Raw genomic sequence first — 18,520 nt, forward strand, 5'->3', positions numbered from 1 at the left:
TTCTAATCTGTTTCACTGGTCCTCAGGTCTGTTTGGTTTTTTGGCCAGTAACATGCTGATTATATCACAGTAGCTTTGTAGTATAATTTCAAGTCAGGGATTGTGGTGCCTCCTGCCTTGCCTGTGTTGCTGAGGATTGCTTTTGCTATTCTAGGTGTCTTCTGGTTCCAGAAGAATTTTAGGAATGCTTTCTCTAGATTTGTGAGGTATGCTAATGGTATTTTAATCAGGATTGCTTTAAATCTGTATAAAATTTTGGAAGTATGGCCATTTTCACCATGTTGGTTCTTCCTATATCCATAAGCAAAGGATATCTTTTCATTTTCTGATATCCTCTTCAAACTCCTTTTCAGAGTGCTATAATTTTCAATATATAAACACTTTATTTTCTTTGTCGGAATGATACCTAAGTACCTCACTTTTTTGGATGCTATTGTGAAGGGTGTAATTTCCCTTATTTCTCTCTGAGTTTGTTGATGGCCTATAAATTCTTAGGTAAGCCAAAACACACCTTCATGCACACTTACATTGAAAAAAGTACACTAATAAGTTAACATTGATATATAGCTTTAGATTATAAAATTAGAAGTTACTTTTATTTTATCCTTTGTGATTTTCTATATTTTTGGCAATGTACAAATATTTCTTTTATAATCAGAAAAAAAATTTCCCTCTAGAAACAAAAAAATTATTCAATACCTGTCATTTATGCTACTAAATCCTTTAACTGCTCTGACCAAAAACAGAACAAGTTGGTAGTAAGTATCTCGAATTTCTTTGTGTAGATCAGCACCACAGCCTTCCAAGTGTCCAAAGTAACTAGAAACAGAAGAAATCACTGATTTAAATGCCACGGTATTTTTTACTTGATACTTCTATTCCTTATACAAATAAAGCTAAGAAGCAGCAAGCTGAAGAAAATGGCACCAAACTTGAGTACAAACAAGTACAGCACTCTGAGAGGCTGAGGCAGCAGGACTGTCAAGTTCAAGCCCAATGTGGGCAACTTTGCAACTCAGTGACACCCTGTGAGACCCTGTCTCAAAATAAATAAAATGGGCTGGAGATGTAGCTTAGCATGAAGGCCCCGAGTTCAATTCCCAGTACTACAAAGATAAATACAAAGTAAAACAACAACAAAAAGCCAAGGACAGTAACCTTGGAAAGCAATGGACAAAACAGCAAGTGAGGCCAGTTGACTGGCTCCAGAGAGTTGCCTAATAGAAACATGGAGATGACAACTATTCATTTTTATTAGTATAAAAACCAGCCCTACCTCTGCTCAACTGCCAGATGCTGTGTTAAGCAGTTTTCACAAATCACCTCAGTTAGTGCTCTGCATACAATCATGCCTTCTCTTCTGATTCCTCACTGGTGACTTTAGTACTAAGTTCCTTCACTTTTCTACTTTGATCTCTGTTACCTTGGCAACTTCAACATCCACAGGGGTGATGTTTCCATTCCTTCTCCTCTCAATTCTCTGCCACCTTCCCCACCAGGGCTCTTCTCTTTCCCTTTAGCCATCACAGTTTGATGGTCCTTTTCTTGGCCCTGCCATCAAGTGATAGCTGACTTCAGAGCAGGCTACTCTGCCCACTACCCTCTTCTGCTCGCCTACTATGGGTTCCCACATAGCCTCTCCTTCAATTCCACTGGGCACCAGCCATTTGGCCACCTCATGTTCACTATCTACTACTCCCACCATGCTTTTTCTCTGCTCCTTTCTCAGCTTGGATTCTATGGTCAATCATCCACACTCACATCTTAGCAATCCACTATCTTCTTGGCCTCCTTCTGTCTCCAGAAATCTTGCCTGAAAGAATCTCACACCTGTATCAAATTAGCTGAATGGCTAGCTGCAGGAAAGACTAAAAACCCAGGCTCACTAGCATCACTTTAAATTTGCAAGTGTAATTCTCAAACACACCAAATTGTCAGGATCAATTTTCATCACTATCTTAAACTTTCTGCTTCTCCTTAAATGGTCATTACTTCCTTCCTACCCTTCATTTTTTGATTGATGACTATCTTCACATTTTATTGTTTTTAAAAAAGTGATGATCAGAAAGGAACTCCTTCATCTTTGTACCATTCAATGCACCAACCAACCTGTATCTGCACTGTATATCCTGATTGTGTTAAAGGCCAACCTCTGCACTTACGCAGCATCTTCCTTAATCTCATTACTGACTCATTCCCATCGGGATTCACAAATATTCTAATACCACTTATAAACCCTCAGTTGCAAGACTGGGAAGGTAGCTCATGGTACAGAATATAGTTATCATGAGCAAGGCCTGGGATTCAATCCCCAGCATTACGAAAAAAAAAAAAAACATAAAAACTCCTCAGTTGCTCTACATACCTTTTCACTTATTGCCCCATTTCTTTGCTCCCCTTGAAGGCCAAATTTGTTAAATTACATGCCGTTAGGGGCCACTGAGATAGTTCAGTGATGTAAAGTGCCTGCTTAGGCAAGGGCAGGGATCGCAGTTCGATCCCCGGCACCACATGCCACACCAGCCTCGTCCCCAGGGCGGGCTGAGCCAGCCACATACACAAAAAAAATTATATGTCTTTAGTACCTCTGCACATTTTACCAGCCACATTCTCTTTCAGTTCAGTTCAACTGGGCTTTTAGTCCCATAGGTCCAGCAATATTGTTGCCAAAGTGTGCTTTTATCTCACTCAAACTCTCACATTTGATATAACTGACCACGCTTGGCTTCTATGACACCACTATGCCAAGTCTTTAATCCACCCCAAGAGCTACTCCTTCATCATGGCCTTCAGACTCTTCTTCTGCCTGGCTGCTAATGAAGATGTGTCCCCAACCCCTCCACTCCCTGCCTGAGTCCCTTCCTATTTATCTCTGCACTCTCTGTAGGTTTCATTTAGTCTCATGGCTACTCCATCTACATATTGATGATAACCTAATTCTACCCAGTCCTGACTTCTTTCTGGGTCTTTAGACTATGCCTTCCTGATATTGTTACTTGGGTGTCAAAGAAGCAGTTCAAACAATAAGACCAAAACATTTTATTAATGTCACTGTCCATTTCTTTTATGTTCTTTCCCTCAGTAAGATGCATCACCATTCCTCAGGTGCTCCAACCAAAGTCAAAGGAATTTCTTCTCCCATGATTTGTGTTTTTCATTCGTGCTCTCTACCTATCAAAAAGTCCTGACAATTCTACCTCCAAAATATGTCCTGAATATGTCCTTATCTCTCCATCTCCAATATTACTCCCCACTCTACCTCTTGCATGGACCACTCCAACAGTCCCTAATCTGTTTTTTGTTTTTACTTCTACCCTTTTCTACCTGGCACCCAGGGGCATCTTTTATAAATCAAAGTGTGGTCTTCCTCCTGACCTTCCAAATATCCAGTGGTTTCCCAACTGCAATTTGGCATAAAATCCAAACACTACAGAAAAAAAGGTTCTGCCTAACTTTCTAACATGGCTCAGTCCATTTCCCAGTCTCACTCTGCCATGCTGGCTTTCTTTCTTTTGTTCCTTGGCCTAAAGCTTCACTCCAGAACCTCTGTACTGTTCTTTCTGCCTTTGATCTTCATCTCAGCTGACCTAAGCTGCTCAGTCACTCCTTGGCTTACTTGTCATATCCTCAGTATGATTGCCCTGACTACCCAAACTATACCATTCTCTATTAAACTGCCACATATGAATATTACTGATATCTTTTTTTTTTTTAATACTTTCTCTTGTTCTTCAATAAAAAAAAAAACAAGCTCTGTCAGAGCAAGGACCTTGTCTGCCTTACTCACTTCTGCACAGGTAACATTTAGAACAGCTTCTAGCAGAGTAGACACTCAAAAATTTTTATTGAGTGACAGAGTCATGTTGAGGGGCTAATGTCATTACTGTAAATGAGCATTAGACTTAGCTCACAGTCTCCAGAAGCCAAATGATAATGAGTATGTGAGGAATACAATATTCACTACATGGTAAAATAAGATGATAAAGTCATCAAGAAGAATAGAAGTATTCCTGCCACTTAATATAAACCCATTCTTCCTTGGGATGAGAGAATGAATACATGGCAAATGACTGGCAAAGACAATTAGAATTGGTTTGACATGTCCTCTACTTATATTCCTTGTAGATTTGTCACTTGTACTTACTTGGTGAAATCTTTCTGGCAGGTAAGGAGTTCCAATAGGAAGAGTATGTAAGGTGGGTGGAAGCAGTGAGGCTGTCCAAGGGATTCTGTACAATACTGGATTATCCTCAGGACTTCCAGGATGCTCTGAGCTTGAGCTTTCCTCAGGGAAAGAACCTTCACAACACTGGAGACAGAACTCAAGTCAGGAACCTTTGTGGAACTCCTGAGCTGGGATAGAAAGAAAACATCCCCTCCACCCAAGTTCTGAAGCCATGTGAATGGAAAGGAAACACTGTGGTGAGGTATTAGAAATATCACACAGGAAAAATACCCATAGCCATTTGCTACTTTCAGCCATCATCTGACAGCATTACAAATCAGTGCACAACAAATGCACAGAAGCCTACTAATAACTCATTTCTAAAAATTAATTAGTAGCTGGGCATGGTGGTATACACCCGCAATCCCAGCACTCAGAAGGCTGAGGTAGGAGGATCACTGAGTTTGAGGCCAGCCTGGGCTACTTAAGTGAGCTCAAGGCCAAACTGAACTACAGAGTTAGACCTTGTCTCAAAAATTTTTTTAAAAAAGGAAGAATACAAACGAACTTTGATGTCTTTACTGCCCCATAGAGACAAAGCTTTCATTCTTAGCATGGGAAATTCCTAACTTAAAACACATCATATTCCTGAGGATGTAATCCCATGTACAAGTAATTTTGTCATAAATATGACAATAAGACAATGTTTTAAGTGGGAGCTCCAAAAAAGAAATACTTATCTTTTAAAAAACTCCAAACAATATATTACTAACATAGTTTACATAAATACAATGTATAAATTTTAAGTGAAAAATACTTCCTTAACGGAAAAAGAATCAAATTTTTACCTTGAATATTTGAAAACAAGCTTTGTTCTAGTTCACTTATAAATACAATCTGCTCAATTTAAACTAGAATTTCAAGTTTGTCGAGACTGGGTACCTGTGATCTGAAGCAAGCAAGTGCTGGGAAGGTAATCACTGGCTCACCTGTCGTGTGAGAGTGACTGGTCTTTAATGAAGTCCATGACATCTTTCAGCACAGGGTATTTCTCTTTTACTGTGGGCAGTGGCCTGGCCTCCTCCATGGACCTGAAGGACAGTAACCGGAGTCGCCCTCGGGTGAAGGGAGGACGCCGGGTAGGTGTGGACGGTGACGAGGGCTCTTCAGCTGTGAACGCTTCTGTAGCGGGAGGGCCACTGCTAGGTGGCAGCTTCGGGTGGACGTCCAAACCAGGACTCTTGTCTCCTGCAGTCGAGGATGATGTTTCCGTGGGTGACACGGAGGCTTGGAAATGGTCTTCCACCACAGAGCTTTTCCTCTGGTGCCTGTCAAGTGGCTGGAGATGATCATTTTCATTGACAGTCAAAAGCTTGTGACAATGTTCTTTGGAACTTTCACCCGTGGGCAAAAATTTTAGCAACAGAAGACTTTTCTGAATACACTCTTTTGCTAAATGTGAAAACAAGTATGACAATGAATAAAAGTAAGTTAAACAGACCACTTATTTTCATCAACAAAGCAAGCTATTTAAACTTACAACTTAAGGCAAGAAACACCTTTGTAAGTGCTGTGATATGTGGTATGATCGAAATATGAGATGCTTAAATTTTTTTTATCCAATAAGTCATAACTTTATTAGTGATAGAAACAGTACAAATTTCAAACCAAGCTGCAGTGACCTTTTTGAAACACCAGAAAAAGCCCTCTTTTCCAATGATTACTTTGTTACTTCCATAATAGCATTTACAATATCATTACTGTTGTTCTTCAGTGCTCGGACTGCCTTTGCCCTCGACGCATTTGCTTGTGACATAACCAACTCTATGTCCTTAACTTCCACGCCTGTTTCATCAACCTCTTCCTCTTCACTCTCCTCTTGTACAGTTGGAGTCTGTGTATTTTCTTGAATGTCTGAGACAGCTTCACCTTGAACTGTGCTTGCTGAGATAAATCCTCAATCTTGGCTTCCCCAAAAACTATGTAGGTATCTGAAGCTGGGCTCTTATAGACATCTGGTTTTGTAATGACAAAGAGGATATTCTTAGAGTTCCGAATAGTGACTCTAGTAACTCCTGTAACCTGCCGAAGACTCAGTTTGGACATAGCCTTCCGTGCCTTCTTCTCACTCTGACTCTGTTTTGCTTTACTGACTGGTTCTTCATCAATTTCAGCTGCTGCCGCCAGCTGGGCTTGTTGTGTGGTTGCTTGTGTGGAATCTTGCCCTTGGAGCTCTGGTACTGATTCATCACTGTCAGATTCTGTTCCAGACCCTGTCTCAGCCTGGAGCCATGGCAACTCCTGCTCTGTAGCAGGGACGGTTTCTGTGGCTTCACTGGGAATTTTGTGTGGGAGAACGCGGAACCAAGATGGTGGCAGAAAGGGAGCGAGCGAGAGCGTGACCTGTGCCTGTTGCAGAGGGAAGCCAGGCGCCGAGATGCTTAAATTTTTTTTTTTTTCATTTAATAATAAAATTTTATTTTTTCCAAATGTATACCTGGTTGAGCCTATTCATCATGCATCTCCACCCTTGGTATTTCTGGTATAAATAACTTGAGCTCTGTGCTTTGAAACCAACTTGATAAGCCCTTTACTAAGGAGCTTCTGAAGGGCTGCTCTGGCCAGTGATCCATGGATCTTCAGTCTCTCAGAGACCACAGCAGGCGTTATGAGTTTATAGTTGGGAACTTCCTTACAGAGTTTGTCGTAAGTAGCTTTATCAAACAGAACCAAGTTGTTCAGCTTGTCCCGAACTTTGCCTTTGGACCACTTCTTTTTTTTGGCCTTGCCCCCAGATTTGTTCACTGGGTCTTTGTCTTTCTTGGCCAACTTTCCGGCATCTTTCTTCTTCTTGTCGTCTTTGGGCGGCATCGCGGAGCCCGGAGAGCAGCGGAGACCACTGCAGGCCCGTCAAGATGTCGGACAGAAAGGAAGCCCGAGATGCTTAAATTTTTAAAAAAATTATTAAAGATACACTGCCATTAACCTCTCTCAAAATACTTACACCCTTGGTCTGAAAACATATATTCCACTATTCTTGTGACTTTCTGAAGCATTTCAGGAAGTCTTCTTTTGTGCATGTCTTAAAAAGTATGATTAAAAATATGGGGAACAAAAAAAAGTACAGGGAACACTACTGCCTACTGCCATCCGATGGAAAAGCAGGCTCACAAAAATGTGACTTTGGGCTCTCATCATCTTATTACTAGATCTTGTACCATGTGACTTCTGGCTCTACTCCAAAGTTAAGCCGACCATGAAAGGTAAATATTTTGAATCCATGTAGGACACCAAGACAGCCACGACAGTGCAACTGAAGATTTAAATGAGGACTTAGATCTATCTTTTACTGTAATACTTTTTTTTTTTTTAATTTTTTTTTTTTTAATTTTATTTATTTGTGTGTGTGTGTGTGTGTGGCCAGCTCAGCCCACCAGGGGGCGGGGCTGGCTGGCATGTGGTGCTGGGGGATTGAACCGCGGTCCCTGTGCTTTGTTGAGCTTGTTCTAAGTAGATGCTTTAGACCACTGAGCCATCTCACCAGCCCTGTAATACTTTTTTAAAAATTAAATATTCATTGCATTTTTATTACATTTTGTATTTTTCTACAGAATAGAACCAAATTTTCTCATTAACTAAATCACGATCTCACCAAGACTATCGGTATACTTAAAAAAGGTTTTATAAAAGTGAACACTTCAAGCAGATATAGGAATAACAGTATATAGACCCCTCTCTGTACCTCTCACCTGTCTTCAACAATTATCAACCCCTGGCCAATCTTGTCCCAACCCTCATCAATTCCCCTTGAGTTATTTATTTATTTTTTTTTGCAGAGCCGGGGATTGAACTCAGACCCTTGCGCTTGCCAGGGAAGCACTTATTCCACTGAGCCATCTCCCCGGCTTCCCCTTGAGTTATTTCTATAAACATCTCAGGCATCATATTAATTGACCTCTAAAGCCTGCAGTGTATTTTTCTAAAAAGATTTTTAAAAAAACATGCAATCACATTATCAATTTAAAAATTAATAGTAATCTTTTAATTTCACTGAACATTAAATGTAAGCATACTTTAGAAACACAAGATATAACTCCAAAGGCATGTGAGGCCTCGTAAGAGAAGACATTAGAAAGCTGCTCACTCACCCAGGCTCTCCGGGTTCACCTCAGCAGCTTCCAAACCGTGCTTCTCATCGGCCTCATTGCCCAGGTTCATCAGAGACTTCTGCTTCATCTCTAACTGGAGGAGAATTGGAGCCACATAATTCAGCTGTCCAGACAGGGAATCCCAAGCAAACACAGCAAACTACTACTTTCAAAAGCACAGTGCTACACCAAGGGCATTCAAAATCTTTGTTGTACGAAACTCATGTAACAATTGGTGGCACAAAAAGTCCAAATGTGGGTTCACAATTTATAGGTGATCAAAACTGAGTCCTTATTGCTGTGGAGTGTATATTAAAATGTTCATGGTGACACATTTGAAGCAATAAATGGCTTAATTAAAAAAAAAAAAAGCACAGTGCTGAAATCATGGAAAATTTGGGAAAACTTGTAGCTATTGTCTAAGTGTTGGGGTTGAATTATGTTTGTCTTAAAAGTATTTGTTCCAGGCTTTGAAGCTGTCTAAAATCATTAACTGCAAAAACTACTTTTCAATTACGAGGTATTGGGAAGAGTTACATAAATGACTTCATTTCTTTTAAAAAGTCTTGACAGATATAATGGTGCAGATATATACAATCCCAGCACTCAGGAGGCTGAGGCAGGAGGATCTCTGTGAGTTCAAGGCCAACCTGGGGTACACAATGAGGCCCTGTCTCAAAATACAAACAAAAACCAATCAAACAAAAAACTCCAGAATACTGGGATTAGAGGAGCCTTTAAATCCCTTTAGTACAGGCAAAGAGGCTAATCTATAGAGAAATAAGGCTCTTGCTAGAATCACACATGCAGCGTACTGCAGAGGTTGGACTAAATCCTGATCTCTACTCTGAATGAGGGGCCACCTCTAAGTGATGATACAACTTCCAGGAAGAGAAGGGCTCTTTTAGAAATAGCCTGCACAATGGTCATAGCATGGGCCACAGTGCTGACAGCCCTGGCAGAAGGCCACATGTGATGAGAAGTGTGAAGGAGAAGCCAAGCATCTTGTCCAACTGTTGGAAGTCTGTCTAGCATAACTTACAAGAGTCAACTACAAAGTGCCTCACAAACTGACAACTCTTTACTTGAACTGTTTAAGATAGCTGACTTCCTTGGACAACCTTTTTCTTTAAACTTTACTACTGCTTTGGTTTCTCTGCTGATGCACTCTTCTGGTTCCCCTCCCACCTTTTTTTTTTTTTTTTTCCTTTTTATTTGTTCAATCTCTGCAGATTTATTGTTGAGTAAATTTAACTTTACAGAATACATAACAAAGCTAACCAAGAGAACAGATAAGCCTGCCAATCACATGTAGCTTTATATCAACCTCATTCTGATGACAAGGCCTTTTATTTTCCTCTGAGAGATACAGTTCACTTTGACCTCTCTCTATCCAGTATATACTGGATACTAACTATGCTCTAGTCACTGTGTATTTTTGTCTAAGGCTCTTTGTTCCTGGGTAGACTCACACTTTTTTTTTTTTTTTAAAGAACTACTGCTAGGCAGGGTAGTGCACACCTATGTTCACAACACTTAGTAAGATGAGGCAGGATTGTGAGTGCAAGGTCTGCCTGAACTACATAGCAAGACCCTGTCTCAAAAATGAAACCTAAAAAAACAACCATTACAAATGATTTGAAGCAAGTGCTTGCCTGGCAAGTGCAGTGTCCTGAGTTCAATCCCTGGTACCACCCCCCCAAAGAAAAAAAAAAAAAAAGATTTGAAGCTATCTTTATTTCTGCCTTGACATTTCTGTGAAGTAACAGCCCTTTATATTATAGTATTTCACTTACTGAATCTTCCAGCTAGATGTCTCAGATGATAAGACTCTAACTGCACTTACATCTTCACTCCAAGATCCAGGAGCACATTTCTTAGTCTGCTCAGTTCTACTACCCATTGAGATGCCCACCAGGACTATCCTAAATTCTTCCTTCCTGGTCATTCTTCTCATCAATCACAAAGTCCTACTGATTACTTTATCTCAGTTGTAGAAATTATCCTCACCTAACTATTGCAGTTAGTCTTAAGCTTTCAACTTCATTATACATTCTCTATCCAATTAAAGATTTTCCTCCCTTAATTACTACTGAATATTTAAGATACACATAAACATAAATACTTCTCTCCAGGCCTAAGAAGTAAAACTTCCCCCAAATTATAATTTTTGTGGTACCGGGGATTGAATTCAGGACCAAGCACTTGCCAGGCAGGTGCTTATGCAGCTGAGCTATATCCTCCCACCGCCAGTTTAGTGTTTGTCATTTGCATAATTTTACCACATCTTTATATAGGTATCATATAGGTTTGGTTTATGTGAACACTTTATATAAGGATTATCAAACTTCTATAGTCTTCTAGAATTTTCTTTCTTGTGCTCATCATCAAGCCTATGAAGGTCATCCATGCTGATACATGTAACTCTATTTCATTTACTTTTATTGTGACACAGTATGGCACTATGTTACACTGAAACAGTATTATACAATATACATTTCTTTGTCCTACTGATGGCCACTCTGTTCTTCCAGGCTGCTGCTGTCACATGCAATGCTGCAGAACGATTTTCCTAAGGCATAGACCAAAAGCATCTCTTCTTCCTAAAACTCTTGATGGCTGCCCAGTATCTAAAGCAATGCTCTTCTTGCAGGTATAAGGAGCTCCAGAGAACAGCCTTTGGAGCTAACAAAGGACACAAAGCAGGTTCAATTGAATCCTGCATATATTGAGGGGTTTTTTGTTTTATTTGTTTTGAGATAGGACCTCGTTATGTAATTCAGGCTTACCTCCCAGCAATGAGTGCTGGGATTATAGGCATGCACCATCAGACCCATCTTATGCTGAGTATTTTTAGCGCTCACCACATTATGATTTTTAAATACTCTAAAATTACTTTGTACAGGACTCTAGTTACTTTATATGTGTTCATGATACTGAAGGTTAGCTTTTAAAACATTCTCTGCCTTAACATTTCTTTGATGAAATATAGGTTATTGAGAAAAGACCTTCTGATCTCAGTTCTATGACAACACAGTGGGAAAAGCTAAAATACATCAAAATTACATGGGAAGTGTCATGGTTTGTGTCTAGTCCCCCAAAGCCTCATGCAGTTATGAGGTGGCTTTTGGAGTTTGTGATGGATTATTGTGGGTGTGGGTGCTGCATCTGCCCTGGGGCAGGTAATCTGCATTACAATGTAAGGAGGGGAGGGAGTCTAGCTAGCTGCCAGAGCTGCTGCCCCTCCCTTTGCTCTTTGCTACCACCATGAACAGCTGCTCTGTGCCATGTATCCTGTGCTTTGGAGCCCACTGACTGAAACCTCCACTAACTGTGAGTTAAATAAACCTTTTCTTCCTTAATTGGGTGTTGGGTATTTTGTCCCAGCAATGAATAAAAACAGTAACTGAGACAGGAAGGAAACTCTTACCATCCATATTCGAATCCCATCTGCCAAAGAATACACCTGGGCAAAGTCCTCACTCAGAGGTATTTTGCCCCTGCTGTTTACTAGGGGAAAAAAGGAGAGAGGAAAATTACATTTAATTAACACAATTCACTACTGCAGGATTAAGCACAAAGGACTTATTGAATCTCCTAAAATACAAAACAAGTCTCCTGACACACTTTGTAGACAGTTAAGTGAAGTTGTTTTGGGAAAAATCATCAGGTAAGGTATAAATACCTGAATTCACTATGTTACTTCAAACTTTGATCGAACTATTAATTTCTAAAATGAAAACACTATTAAAAATGAGTAGAATATGAAAAATAAAATCTAAAAATACTAAATTTCAAAATATTTAATAAAAATGATTTTTGGAACAGGAAACAATACATGTTACATTAAATAAAAAGGCAATTACAAAATAGTATAAACAGAATTACCTCAGGGGAACAAGGGAGGGGGGAAGGGAAAAGGAAAGACTGGAAAAGTAATTCAAAAAAGGGAAAAGTAATAAAATTACCTCATTTAAAACCATGGATTATATATACACCTACACATAATATAAACAAGGTCAAGTGGATATAGGAAAAATTTTAAGATAGAGGTATACTGAAAATAATGAAATTATACTTTGTAATTTTTAATTAAAAAAATTAAGTATTTGCTACAGGGTCTCACTATGCAGCTCAGACTTTGTAGTGATCCTCCTGTTTTCAGCCTCCCCAGCACTGGGAGGCTACCATGCCCGGTCTGGGTGGACAGGTCAGTGCACTCAGGATTGGGGACAGCATGGCATGTGGTGCTGGGGTTCAAACCCCAGACCTTGCATTTGCCTAAGCAGGGGTTTAGTCCGCTTAGCTACCTTGCCAGCCCCACAGTTTGTAATTTCTTAAAGCTTTACTTTGCCTCCACATGAATACTATTTTTGTAACTACACAGATAACCACTCTGTTTTTATTTTAAAGACCTATGAAGTTTGTCTTTCTCTGGATCCAAACCCCAAAATACAGCATGCCAGCACATGTGGAAGCATCTGTCATATCAATGTATAGTGCAGCAAATATTTTCTGAAATCCTAGAATGTGCCAAGTTCTATACTAGGTACTGGGAGCACAGTACTGAGAAGACATGGTCCCTTCCCACATGCAGCTTACACTGTAGTTGAGAAAAACGCCTCTGTTTCTTTTACTTCTTTTTAATTTTATGAGATAGAATCTTACTACGTAGTCCAGACTACCCCCAAAGTCACAGCAATCCTCCTGCCTCAGCATCCCAAATGATAAGATTACAGGGCTGCACCACCATGCCTGGCTCTTTCCTACATTTCTAAACCAAGAATTCCCACTATTACAGAATTAAGGTAACCCCAAATTTAGAAATAAACCATTTTTAAAGATAACAATGAGAAAATGAGCCAAAGACTATTTCCAACCCAGCTAAAATCTCATGAAAGTCCTTATATACGGTATCTGTATTATAAAGGTACTGACAGAAATAACTGCAACAAAATTGTGCCCCCTTGACCCAACAAAAGCAGGCATTCTAGAAACAACCTGTGTAGCTGGGCATGGTGGTGTACACCTATAACCCCAGCACTCAGGAGGTGGAGGTGGGAAGACCTTTGAGTTCAAGGACAGCCTGGCCTACATAGGTGAGCCTGAACTACACAGCAAGACCCCGTCTTAAAAAAAAAAAACAAAAAACAAAAAACAATATAAAGTACCCATAAAATTAACAATGAAAAAATAAAATGGGAATAATAACAAAAAAGAACAAAGCCACACCTTTCCTTTTACCCAGATCCCTGGACATGGCTTGCCACTTCTCCTGCAGTCTTGGCTGTGCAGCTACACCAAGGGGGCAGTTTGTTTGCTCCCTCCTTCCCCAGCCAGTACTGAGGAATGAAGCCAGGACCGAGCCCTTGCTCTCCCACTGAGCTACATCCCCATCCTTTTTTATATTTTTTGAGACAGGGTCTCTCTAAATTTCCAGGCTAGGGGGGCCCAGGGAGATAGCTCAGTAGAATAAGCGCTTGCCTGGCAAACGCAGGGTCCTGAGTTTAATCCCCCATGTCCTGAGTTCAATCCCCAGTACTGCAAAAAAAAAAAAAAAAAAAAAAAAAGAACAACAGAAAGATGCACAGATTTCTTTTTTCCTCACAAAACCATACAGATTACCTCCCTTTCCCCATTTCTCAGTAGAAATATATTCTTCCATATGACATGTTTCCATAAATCACACGTCTCAATGTAGTTTATTTGAATGGCTTTTGAAAGGAGACATTAAGATTTGAGGAATGGTTAAGATATTTTTGCACTCAGGAAATAAAAGTCTGCACTGTGGGGGCTACAAGACTCAGGAATACAGGCTGTAGTGATAACGTTGTTTACAACAATATCATAAGCAGTCAACTGCAGTGAAGCATGTATTCTCACTTATTTGTATTCTCTCTGGAAAGAACATAATGCCTACCAAAATGCTTAGAAATTTATACCTTATCTTTCGATAAGGTTTGAAAGACTTTTCTCCTGAATGAGTGTAGAAAGGGGCTCTTTTTTATTGAGGGTCTTTGTTAGGTTACAGGTTACACCAGTATTCACCACACAGAGATGGTGTCTTAGGGAACATGAGGGAAAGAAATGGAAAGCAGGAGGCTATTCACAAAGGAAGCCTGGTGCGACAATGCCACAAAGAAGCTGCAAGTCTAACAATAGAAGTTAGTATGACATTTTCCTCCTTCTGCGTGTTATTAGCATATTCAATGACAAACACTTCTAGTTTTAATTGATTTCTTAGACTGATCAAGCTAATCAATTCTAAACCAATTTTACATTTGGGAAACTGAAATGCAGAAAAGTTTTTAATTAACCTGACCCTGCACAACTTCTGAGTTTCTGAGCCAGTACTATGACCTCTTAAGGTTTCTTTTCATTAAATTTCTTGGCAGTTTCCCACAAGAATTCTGCATAAAGACAAGGTAAGTAAGTGCTAATTCAGAGACTCAAGGCCTTTTTTTTGGGCACACATTACAATTCAATTGGCCATGAATCTTTTGATTGGCAAATTAGAAATAACAAGATGAAGTTTTTCAGTTAGAGAAATGTGTTAACATTCTAGAATATTTCTAAGTTTTCACTTATGATAGGCCTTCTTAAAACTTAGCAATTAGCCTTCAGATCAAACATAATCCCTGTAATATAAGTTACCATATTTTTGCAGCTTCTCATATAAGTCTGGAGTGCGATACACCAGAGCAGCAAAGGTGGCGTTCACAGCTTGATCAATAGTGGAACCAGCAACTATATCTGTCTTTGGGGCCTGTTTTCTACATGCCTGTATGAATCCTTTGAAAAGTTCTGAATATGGCCCACAGAAGTTCTGGGCAGGCTCTGACTGGGCAAAATCAAGTAGAAAATGGCAGCAGGGATCGTCAGGGATGTTCTTAACCTGGGAATAAGAAAAAAACCCCATCATGTTTAACATATTTATTCAAAAATACAATTTATTAAGCACCCACTATGCTAAAGCAGAAATCTAAAACATGATGCATACTCTCAAGAAGTTTAAATTTATTTTAGGGAAATCAGACAGATGTATGGGTTAAAAAATGTGAACATAAATAAAACATTAAAAGCATTAAAACTAGTACTAGCATAAAGCAAAAGATTATCCAGTGTCAAATGCCTAGATGAGACACTCAGTGCTGAGAATTCAAAGGAGAAAATTCCTCACAAGTTAAAGTAATTAAGAAAAGCCTTCTGAGGACATGGCGTAGGGCTGGACCCTGAAGAACAGGCAGGCTTGACCCTGAAGGACACACCATAGCAGAGGTTGCGAGTCAGTGGGGAGACTGACCTGGCCTGAAGTCTCAGCTGGGGAGTGATGGGAACTAGAGTCAGATAGGTAAGGTGAAAGGAGACTGCAGAGAGCCTTGACTGTCACACTGAGGAGTTTAGACTTCACCCTGTGGGCAACAGGGAGCCATTAATGGTGCTTGGCAGTGGAATGACAAGATAATGCAGTGGTTAAAAAAAAAAAACCAAAAAAAACTGGTAGGTACCAGTGCAATAATGCAGTACAAGGGTGGAGGAGATAGCTCACAGGCACATAACTGCCTGGCAAGCACAAGGTCCTGAGTTCAATTACCGATACAAAAAAAAAAAAAAAAGAAAGAAAGAAAGAAAGAAAGAAAAGAAAAGAAAAGAAAAGAAAAGAAAAGAAAAGAAAAGAAAAGAAAAGAAAACAATGCAGTACAAGATGGGGTCCTGGAGAAGAGAGAGACAGAGGAAAGGACAGAGATGAACATCACAAGGAAAAATCCACAGGCTTGCAGGTGACTGGACAGGAAGGACAAAAGCAGGACAGGGATGAAGGGGACATGAATGGCTCTGGGCCTGGGCCAATAATAATGACCATAACAGAAGTAGCAGCTAGTCAGAGAGACAGGCTGCTTTTATACTTCACAGTTAACCAGAGTTGGAACTTTGAAATGGAAACATGTAACAGGAAGATGGAGATACATATTGGAGCCTAAGAGAAGAATCAGGGTGGGAAACTGGTATTTAGGAATTATTGTTACAGATGGGACAATAAAAGGAAGCAGAGAGGATGATGTCTTAGTAGGTTGCAGAAAGAGAAGGAAGCCTGAAAAAAGCCTAACCTTCAGAGGAATAAGAAAGGCCAAGAAAGGAGGCACATGGAGCAGTTAGATGTAAGAGAAGAGAGTGGACTATCATGAGATCAGAAGAAGAGATGGTCTGAAGGAGCCAGATTTAACAGAGAAGTAACAGTAGAAATGGAGGAAAAGCCTCAGATTTGACAATTAACCATGCAATAATTTGGAAGGAAGTAGGGGAATAAGGGAGGGGAGAAAGGAACAGAAAAAGAGGGAAGGAGAGATAAGAAGTAGAGAGAAAGGGCAAACATTTAGTTTTTTGAATATTGCACACCTAAATAAAGTGCTATAGTTCTATGGGGGAAAAAAAGGTCAGAATAAGTAACTTACTCTAAAGTGTGACTCAGTGGACACTTAATTTCTTTGATAATGCCATGAAAAGATTTACTGAGCACCTACTTCCTTTCACTGAAGTCATATATTCTGTATTTTAAATACTCACTGAGCACTGGTCCTTTGTGTTAAACAATGAGGATAACAAGGGACAGTTTCTGCCTCACAAGCTAACAACTACATGTAGGTGATAAAAGATACAAACACAAATGTTTACAACTTATAGCAATATTAGTGAACAGTTTCTACCCAGACACAAAGATACAGACAAATAAATACCTCCTTTCCATCCTGGTGTGGGCAAGTGGGCCAGCTTGCTTCTAATTCCAACTCTGGACAAATCTGATGCCTGAAGACAGGTTTCCATAAGGGGGAGTTCAGAACTGAAGCCATTTTTGCCTGTGGTATTGCCATATTACTTCCTATCTCTGCAAAGAGAAGGTGATTTATGAGAATTCTATTTTTTCCTTCAATACACTGGATTCTTTGAATTGTCAAAGGCTAAAAAAAAAAAAAGAAATTTATCCACATTTTGCAGAATGGAATTGTGATGCCTCATGAGCACGTTAGCACAGATAAAGCTAAACCTTAAACCTGAAATGCTGCTGATCTATGGGACAACTCTGGTTACAAGGTGCTTGTGAAGTAGTTAATCTGCTTAGTAAACTGAAAACAGAGGGTGAACCACCCCTGGGCTATAACAGGCCACTTAAGAATATTACTGATGGAGGGGCCGGGGAGATAGCTCAGTAGAATAAGCACTTGCCTGGCAAGCACAAGGGCCTGAGTTCAATCCCTGGTTCAGCCAAAAAAAAAAAAAAGGAAAAAATGAAAGAAAAAAGAATATTAATAATAGAGAAACACTCATAATTTATAAACTTGATTTTGTAAAAAATAACCCACCATTGGGTGGGGGTGTGGCATAGAGGGTACAGTTCTTGCCTAGAGTGGACAGAGATGTAGGTTCAATCCCAGCACTGCCAAAACACCCAAGCTCCAAACTAAACCAAAAAAACCCCACCACATATATAAATAGAAACAGAAATATTCAGTGAAAATAAAAATGTTAACAATAGTTATCTCTGAATGTTAGAATTAAAGGTAATTATACTGTTCTTTGGTTTTTCTTCAAAAAGTAATTTTTTTTTTTTACATTTTACTCTTACAGACAAAAAAACTCAATAAATAATACAGAAGTAAAATACAGAAAAAAGGTTTTATAAATCTTGTTCCTTGGAAGAATTTACCTTTTTTGTTTTGTTTTTTACAGGGCTAGGGATCAAACCCAGCTCGGGCCTTGTGTATGCTAGGCAACACACTGAGCTACAATCCCAGCCTTCCTTGGGAGAATTTAATAATGAGTTGAATAAATTATTTTAAGACAAAATCCATATTTTTATATCTGTATTTACATAAATACTTTAAGAATACATAATTGATGTATTCTATATTTCTGCCTTCTGATTGGAGAACTCCTAAATCTACTCATAAAGAAAGATACAGAGGCTGGCCAGATAGCTTAGTGGATTTAAGCACCTGCTTGGGCATATGCAGAGACCAGGGTTTGATCCCCAGCATGCTGTGCAGGCCCCACCCCCAGAGTACACTGTGACAGTGATTGAGATTGGGCATGCACCTGTAATCCCTGCAGTAGGGAGGCTAAAAACAGGAGGATCACTATGAGTCCAATCTATAGTGAGACCCTGGAGAGCCTGTACTAAATACATTTTTAAGGGTTTTTTTTTTTTTTT

The 18,520-nt window shown here is 39.6% G+C and overlaps 1 protein-coding gene and 2 pseudogenes across 2 annotated transcripts in view; all 3 read right to left on the reverse strand.

Annotated features, from left to right (window-relative positions):
* The window catches only part of Zzef1 (zinc finger ZZ-type and EF-hand domain containing 1), a 164,423-nt gene that overhangs the window by 55,189 nt on the left and 90,714 nt on the right, over positions 1-18,520 (reverse strand). For both annotated transcript variants that reach the window (XM_023723333.1, XM_023723332.1), the window contains exons 25-31: positions 17,049-17,197; positions 14,968-15,208; positions 11,744-11,823; positions 8,314-8,407; positions 5,155-5,617; positions 4,145-4,309; positions 700-819 (exon numbers count right to left, since the gene is read on the reverse strand). In XM_023723333.1, the coding sequence (XP_023579101.1) occupies positions 700-819; positions 4,145-4,309; positions 5,155-5,617; positions 8,314-8,407; positions 11,744-11,823; positions 14,968-15,208; positions 17,049-17,197 (1,312 nt within the window). The remainder of the gene's footprint in view (positions 1-699; positions 820-4,144; positions 4,310-5,154; positions 5,618-8,313; positions 8,408-11,743; positions 11,824-14,967; positions 15,209-17,048; positions 17,198-18,520) is intronic.
* On the reverse strand, positions 5,886-6,508 carry LOC105743087 (annotated as a pseudogene).
* Positions 6,680-7,094, reverse strand: LOC105743102 (annotated as a pseudogene).

The sequence above is a fragment of the Octodon degus genome, unplaced genomic scaffold (assembly GCF_000260255.1).
Source record: "Octodon degus isolate 3935 unplaced genomic scaffold, OctDeg1.0 scaffold00098, whole genome shotgun sequence".
Lineage (NCBI taxonomy): Eukaryota > Metazoa > Chordata > Mammalia > Rodentia > Octodontidae > Octodon > Octodon degus.